General features: G+C 50.1%; 1 protein-coding gene across 1 annotated transcript in view; it reads left to right on the top strand.

Moving 5' to 3' along the window:
• The window catches only part of dennd5a (DENN/MADD domain containing 5A), a gene marked incomplete at both ends in the record, with an annotated part of 61,030 nt that overhangs the window by 34,967 nt on the left and 17,670 nt on the right, over window positions 1-8,393 (top strand). Inside the window, 2 exons of the mRNA XM_080528946.1 lie at window positions 1,376-1,563; window positions 5,245-5,574. Of these exons, the coding sequence (XP_080385072.1) occupies window positions 1,376-1,563; window positions 5,245-5,574 (518 nt within the window). The remainder of the gene's footprint in view (window positions 1-1,375; window positions 1,564-5,244; window positions 5,575-8,393) is intronic.

Below are 8,393 nucleotides of genomic sequence, written 5' to 3'. Positions count from 1 at the left end.
CCCAGTTGTATCTTGTAGAAATTGTGGAAGCAAGGCAAGCAATATTGGTAGAGCCTATAGTAATCAGCCTGCCTGGTCCGACTTCGGTGGTGTGAATTGAGAATCGAATGTTGTCGTGCGACAAAATCGCACGCCGTGTGCATTGGCCTTCATAGTTAACTAGGTAGCAGTGGGGATTACTCACCCAATCCATTGCGTTGTTGCAGTATTTTGTCTCGACCAGCGACTAGTTTGTGTTGTGATTCTCAACGACGTCGAAACGTAGCTCTGTGTTTCAAAAGAAACATCGAAGAACATTTTGATAGGTTGCCGACATTCGTTGGAATGCTCTTCCCTTGGAACTTAGATCAACGGCCTCGGTCGAAGCATGTACAGACAGGCTTTTGGCTAACCCCAAAAGCCTGTCATTTTGTGTCTTGTTATTATTTGTTGTACACTTGTTATTTGTTTCTTGTTATTATTTTCACTTGTTTACCTATTTCTTTTAACCTGCTATTACTTTTGCTCTTTAATTATGTTTTTATAGCCTATGTAAAGCACTTATTGGCCGCTGGTCTGTGATAGGTGCTATATAAATAAACTTGACTTACTTACTTACTTACTTACTTACTTACATGCGGACCAAATGTGTCACGTATCTGCTGGTGGACTAGTTTGACTGCTGTCACCGTCTCTCTAACTTCTTCTTCTTCTCTGTGTGTGTGACAGACTAGTCTCTCTAACTTCTTCTTCTCTGTGTGTGTGACAGACTAGTCTCTCTAACTTCTTCTTCTCTGTGTGTGTGACAGACTAGTCTCTCTAACTTCTTCTCCTCTGTGTGTGTGACAGACTAGTCTCTCTAACTTCTTCTCCTCTCTGTGTGTGACAGACTAGTCTCTCTAACTTCTTCTTCTTCTCTGTGTGTGTGACAGACTAGTCTCTCTAACTTCTTCTTCTTCTCTGTGTGTGTGACAGACTAGTCTCTCTAACTTCTTCTCCTCTCTGTGTGTGTGACAGACTAGTCTCTCTAACTTCTTCTTCTTCTCTGTGTGTGTGACAGACTAGTCTCTCTAACTTCTTCTTCTTCTCTGTGTGTGTGACAGACTAGTCTCTCTAACTTCTTCTTCTTCTCTGTGTGTGTGACAGACTAGTCTCTCTAACTTCTTCTTCTTCTCTGTGTGTGTGACAGACTAGTCTCTCTAACTTCTTCTTCTTCTCTGTGTGTGTGACAGACTAGTCTCTCTAACTTCTTCTTCTTCTCTGTGTGTGTGACAGACTAGTCTCTCTAACTTCTTCTTCTTCTCTGTGTGTGTGACAGACTAGTCTCTCTAACCTCTTCTTCTCTCTGTGTGTGACAGACTAGTCTCTCTAACTTCTTCTTCTCTCTCTCTGACAGACTACCAGCGGCTGATGACGGTGGCGGAGAGCATCACGGCGCTGATGTTCCCGTTCCAGTGGCAGCACGTGTACGTGCCCATCCTGCCCGCCTCGCTGCTGCACTTCCTGGACGCGCCCGTGCCGTACCTGATGGGCCTGCACTCCAACGGCCTGGACGACCGCACCAAGCTGGAGCTGCCGCAGGAGGTGGGGGGACAGACACACACACACACACACACACACGCACACAGACACACACACGCACACACACACACACACACACACACACACACACACACACATAACCACGCACACACACACCAAGCTGGAGCTTCCGCAGGAGGTACACACACACACACACACACACACACACACACACACACACACACACACATAACCACGCACACACACACCTAGCTGGAGCTGCCGCAGGAGGTGGGTAGAGAGACACACACACACACACACACACACACACACAGACAGACACACACACACACACACACACACAGACAGGCAGGCAGGCAGGCACACACACAGACAGGCACGCACGCACGCACACACGCACGCACGCACACACACACACACACACACACAGACACACACACACACACACACACACACACACACACACACACACACACACACTCTCTGGGGCAGCTGTGGCTCAGGACTTTAAATGGAACGCATCGTAAACCGGAAAACTGACATTCATTAGTGCGTATTGAACTGTGGATGGCGAACCGTACAGTTCAATAAAAAAAGAGATCCGTTGCACCCCTATTACACACATACCAATCTGACTTTATAGATCTAGGCTTGGAATTATTGGTGTTCTCTGAGTCTGAATATACACACCTTGTTGGTGTTCTGAATATACACACTTTTCTGTCTTTCTCCTCTCCTCTCTCCTCTCTCTTCTCTCCCCTCTCTTCTCCTCTCCCCTCTCTCCTCCTCTCTCCTCTCTCTTCTCCTCTCTCTTCTCCTCTCTCTTCTCCTCTCTCCTCTCCTCTCTCCTCTCCTCTCTCCTCTCCTCTCTCCTCTCCTCTCTCCTCTCCTCTCCTCTCTCCTCTCTCCTCCTCTCTCCTCTCTCCTCTCTTCTCCTCTCTCCTCTCCTCTCTCCTCCTCTCTCCTCTCTCCTCTCTCCTCTCTCCTCTCTCCTCTCTCCTCTCCTCTCCTCTCTCCTCTCCTCTCTCTTCTCCTCTCTCCTCTCCTCTCTCTTCTCCTCTCTCCTCTCTCCTCTCTCCTCTCCTCTCTCTTCTCCTCTCTCTTCTCCTCTCTTCTCTCCTCTCTCTTCTCCTCTCTCCTCTCCTCTCTCATCTCTCTCCTCTCCTCTCCTCTCTTCTCTCCTCTCTCTCCTCCTCTCTCCTCTCTCTCCTCCTCTCTCCTCTCTCCTCTCCTCTCTCCTCTCCTCTCTCCTCTCCCCTCTCTTCTCCTCTCCCCTCTCTCCTCCTCTCTCATCTCTCTCCTCCTCTCTCCTCTCTCCTCTCTTCTCTCCTCTCCTCTCCTCTCTCTCCTCCTCTCTCCTCTCCTCTCTCCTCTCCTCTCTCCTCTCCTCTCTCCTCTCTCCTCTCCTCTCCTCTCTCCTCTCCTCTCTCCTCTCCTCTCTCCTCTCTCCTCTCCTCTCCTCTCTCCTCTCCTCTCTCATCTCTCTTCTCTCTTCTCCTCTCCTCTCTTCTCTCCTCTCTCTCCTCCTCTCTCCTCTCTCTCCTCCTCTCTCCTCTCTCCTCTCCTCTCCTCTCCTCTCTCCTCTCCTCTCTCCTCTCCCCTCTCTTCTCCTCTCCCCTCTCTCCTCCTCTCTCATCTCTCTCCTCCTCTCTCCTCTCCTCTCTCTCCTCCTCTCTCCTCTCCTCTCTCCTCTCCTCTCTCCTCTCTCCTCTCCTCTCCTCTCTCCTCTCCTCTCTCCTCTCTCCTCTCTCCTCTCTCCTCTCCTCTCCTCTCTCTTCTCCTCTCTCATCCAGGCAGTGTTAATATGAAGCCGTCTCTGCCTGGAACCATTTACATGGATGGCCCTCGTGCCCTTCCCTTGTACCCCTGTTGAAACACTGCCTGTCGGAAGCCGCAGCAAATAATGTCTAATCAGATTGCTATGCGTGAAGGAAGTGTGCTAAGAATACTAACAATGCCCCCCCCCCCTGGCCCCCCCTGGACACCCCCGTCAGTCTAATCTCCTTCATCTCCTGTTTGAAATTCTTAATAGTGATGGCATGAAATTGGCTAATCTGAAGGGAGAATCACAGGGCCTTACAACACAGATTACAAACACTCCCCCTCACTCTCTAGGCTTGTCGAGTTCGCCCTCCATTTTGATGAAGCTGTCTTTCTTAATCAAATTCAAACAAAAGGAGAGGTACTTTTTAAATTGGTTTCTAACGTAATTGCTTTGACAACCTATAGCTGAATGTTGAGTGGAAGAACAGATTCTTTATGGTTATTCTTTGAGAGTTAATAATAATAATAATAATAATAATAATTCATTGTATTTATATTATGTATATATATTTTCCGGGGCTCAAAGACGCTGACAATATGGGAAAAACAGCAAACACAGAAACAACATGAGCACATAGAACACAGAGTTAACGAACAGGCACAGGGAACAATTAACACAGCAATGCCCAGGGGGGGGGGGGGTGGCAGGGGGGGGGGGGGGGGTGGCAGGGGGGGGGGGGGGGGTGGCAGGGTTAGGGGAGATGGTTAGGGGTAGGGGAGGTTGTATGCATGGGAGAACAGGTAGGTTGAGGTGGGATTTAAAAGTGGAGAGTGAGGCTGAGTCTCTGAGTGGCTGGGGGAGAGAGTTGTCTTTAGTTTCTTGGTTTTAAAGATTTTTTAATTGGTATGTCGGTTTCTAACAACCCCCTTTTCAATTGAGCTTGCCCGTGCTTTTATGCTTGATCAAATACATGCTGTTTTACTACGGTATAGCAATACTGCATATGTAGGCCTATAGCTGGGAGGAAGGGCGGTGGGTATGCCAACTTAGCTTTTAAAAACCTGGAACTGATCCAATCGGAAGATTTATAGTACCTAAAAAGCCTGAGAACCTGAATGTACCGCCTCTTAAGGAATCTCAATATTACTCCCTTCATCCAAGGTTATATATAACCTCCTGGTACGCTTGTGTAGGGAGAATGGTGGCAGACCAACAATAGGGCGATGAGCTTACTCAAACCAGTGTTCTGCTCTATTGAAAACAAGATCTCAGCCTCCATTTAAAATCCAAATGTCTGTATGTGTTGTTTGTATATTAGTTGAATAGCCGAGAATGATCAAATTGCACATTGTGGTGTAATTGCTACTGTGACTCAGACTGCAATAGTGGAGTAAGGTTCTGTGTAGCAGACAACAGTAGTAGCACCTTTTCTGTCACAAGGACATCACTACTGTTCAGTTGGCTTCCCTCATATTTTCCCTGTGCTGTTTATTGCTGTTTATGGGGCGGCTGTGGCGCAGGAGGTAGAGCGGTCATCTAATGATCGCAAGGTTGGCAGATCGGCGGTTCGAGCCCCGGCTGGCCACATGTCGCAGTGTCCTTGGGCAAGACACTGAACCCCAAATTGCTCCCAGTGAGCGGGCCGGCGCCTTGCATGGTAGCTTGCCGTCATTGGGGTGTGAATGTGTGTGTGAACGGGTGAATGAGAGCATGATAAAGGATAAAGGCGCTATATAAGTGCGGTCCAGGCCATTGTTTATAACAAAACTAAATCGGGGCCTTGTATCATTTTTATTTTTGGCATTTAGCAGACGCCTTATTCGACTAAGCAAGCGAAATCACCACCCCCCAGTCGTAGCAGGAAGAGTAATCTAACTCAGGCCATGGGGGCCATTGGCAGCCGTCATGATAGAAGAAGAAAGATATAATATCACATTTTTTCCCTTGTATCATTTCAGGCCAACTTGTGTTTCGTGGACATCGACAACCACTTCATCGAGCTGCCGGAGGACCTCCCCCAGTTCCCCAACAAGCTGGAGTTCATCCAGGAGATCTCAGAGGTGCTGCTGGCGTTCGGCGTGTCTCCTGAGGGCAGCGTGTCTCACGGCGGCCAGGGCCACCAGGGCCACCAGACCAAGCTGAAGGGCTTCCGCTCCGCAGACGTGGCCTCGGACAAACGCAACGGCAACCTGGCGGGCTCGCCTCTCAACTCCTACCTGCTGAGGGAGAACGAGACCATCGCCCGCCTGCAGGCCCTGGTGAAGAGGACGGGAGTCAGCCTGGAGAAGGTGAGGAGGACTAACTCTCTCTCTCTCCTTCTCTGTCTCTCTCTCCTTCTCTCTGTCTCTCTCTCTCTCTGTCTTTCACTTTCTCTGTCTCTCTCTCTCTTCTCTCTCCTTCTCTTTATCTCCCTCCCTCTCTCTCTCTCTCCCTCCGTCCCTCCCTCCCTCCCTCTCTCCCTCCCTCCCTCCCTCTCCCTCCCTCCCTCTCCCTCCCTCCCTCTCTCCCTCCCTCACTCCCTCCCTCTCCCCCTCTCCCTCTCTCTCTCCATTATTACTCAAAACCCTGCCCGTACGTCTGACAGGTGTGTTTTTGGGCTCCACTGAGAGAGACAGTTGAGCGAGAGGCGGTTTGTTGACGACCTGCCACCTCACAACCTATCAGCCTATCTGTCCGCCAGCTGCGAGTGTTCAGAGCTAAACTCTCGCTGACAGATGAGACGTCCGCCACATTACCGTCAACACTAAATCGTCTGTCATTACCGCGTCTTGTTGCCATCTGGTTGGTACACGGCACAGAGGGGCCGTGGGTAATACATAGTAATGTTCCGGCAGAATCACATTACACAGCCTTGCCAATGCTAAATGGATGAATTAGCTTTTAACGAGAGGAGTTCTCTCTCTGACTCCCAAACTCCCAACTCTCCCCCTCTCCCTCTCCCTCCCTCTATCTCTCCCTCTCCCTTCCTCCCCCTCTCCCTCTCCCTCCCTCTAGCTCTCCCTCTCCCTCCCTCTCTCCCTCTCTCTCTCATTCTCTCCCCCTCTCCCTCCCTCTCTCTCTCTCCCTCCCTCCCTCCCCCCTCTCCCCCTTTCTCTCCCTCTCCTTCCCTCTCTCTCTCTCTCTCCCCCTCTCCCTCCCTCTCTCTCTCTCTCCCTCCCTCCCTCTCTCCCTCTCCCTCCCTCCCTCCCTCTCTCTCCCTCCCTCTCCCTCTCTCTCCCCCTCTCCCTCCCTCTCTCTCCCTCCCTCCCTCCCCCCCTCTCCCTCTCCCTCCCTCTCTCTCTCTCCTCCTCTCTGTTCCTGACTTGACCTGTCCCCTCTCCCTGTATGTCTCTCTCTCTCAATCTGTCTCTCTCTCTCTCTCCTTCTCTCTGTCTTTCGCTTTCTCTCTCTCTCTCCCTTTCTCTCTCCCTCCCCCCTCCCTCCCTCCCTCCCTCTCTCTCTCTCTCTCTCTCTCTCTACTCTCTGTTCCTGACACTCGAGAGGAGTTCTCTCTCCGACTTCCACCAACTCCCAACTCTCTCCATGTCTGAGGCCTAAGCAGCTTATGGGAGTAGTGTCTAGTGAGTAGTGTTCGTCTGAAGGGGATTGCCCTGGCTGGCAGTCTGCATATAGCTCCTGGGTTACCAGGGCAAGGCTAGGCTCCAGATCAGTCAGGGTCGCCGTGGAAGCCGTGTCAGCCCAGCCAAGGTCACCTCTGAGCTCAGATCTCAGATCAGTGGTTTGGGGCGATAGGTTATGGAGGAGGGAACGCAGGGTCAGCTCCCTGTCATAGTTTTAACTATGTTTATGTCTGCTTGTTTTAACCTAAACAAACAGAAGAGCTCATATAACTCCTATTTTAGAGACTCTACACTGGCTTCCTGTTCAGTTCAGAATAGATTTCAAGATCATTCTGCTTGTTACAAAGTTCTCACTGGCACAGCACCAGAATATCGGAAATACCTTTTGCTAGCATATCAGCCCAATAGAGCTCTCAGGTCTTCTGACGCTGGTTTTCTCTGTGTACCACATGTACAAAAGAAGAGATTTGGTGAGGCTGCATTCTTATTTTATGCACCCAGATTGTGGAATGCACTGCCAGTTTACATTAGGGATGCAACCTCAGCAAATATGTTCAAATCAAGACTAAAAACCCCATCTTTTGAATATTGCTTTTTAAAAGCACTATACAAATAAAAGTTATTATTATAGGTTAGTCGTGTGTTGACGTTAGCCAATACTCCTCACTTCAAGTCTATCAGGCCATATACTGTAGAGCTTACTGTGTAATAATAATAATAATAACTTTTATTTGTATAGCGTTTTTCCTGCAAACGTTGCAGCTCAAAGTGCTCCAGTGTATTCCTCTCTCTCTCTCTCACTTCTGCAGCATTGACACAGTTACATTTGAACTGAGGAATATGTTGTTTGTTTGCTCCATAAATCAAAACAAAAAGAAGTCTCAGACTTCCTTTCCCATGACCTACATCTCTCCTCTGGTCGTCTGTGGTAACATGGGGATCAGATAACGTTAACAAATCATCAATCCTTCATCCTCTGTCTGTCCCTCTCTCTCTCTCTCTCTCTCTCTCTCTCTCCCCCCCCCCTCTCTCTCTCTCTCTCTCTCACTCTCTCTCTCTGTCTCTGTCTCTGTCTCTCTCTCTCTCTCTCTCTCTCTCTCTCTCTCCCTCTCTCTCTCTCTCTCTCTCTCTCTCTCCCCCCCCCCTCTCTCTCTCTCTCTCTCACTCTCTCTCTCTGTCTCTGTCTCTGTCCCTCTCTCTCTCTCTCTCTCTCTCTCTCTCTCTCTCTCTCTCTCTCTCTCTCTCTCTCTCTCTCTCTCTCTCCCCCCCTCTCTCTCTCTCTCACTCTCTCTCTCTGTCTCTGTCTCTCTCTCTCTCCCTCTCTCCCCCTCTGTCGCTCTCTCTCCCTCCCTCCCTCTCTCTCTCCCTCTCTCTCGCTCTCTATCTCTCTCTCCCCCTCTCCCTCTCCTTCCCTCCCACTCTCCCCCTCTCTCCCTCCCTCCCTTCCTCCCTCCCTCTCCCTCCCTCCCTCCCTCTCCCCCTCTCCCTCTCCCTCCCTCTCTCTCTCTCTCTCTCTCTCTCCTTCTCCCTGTCCCCTCTGACCTGTC

Source organism: Nansenia antarctica, assembly GCF_963989245.1.
Source record: "Nansenia antarctica genome assembly, chromosome: 4".
Taxonomy (NCBI): Eukaryota; Metazoa; Chordata; class Actinopteri; order Argentiniformes; family Microstomatidae; genus Nansenia; species Nansenia antarctica.
This window is presented reverse-complemented; position numbering and strand designations above follow the sequence as displayed.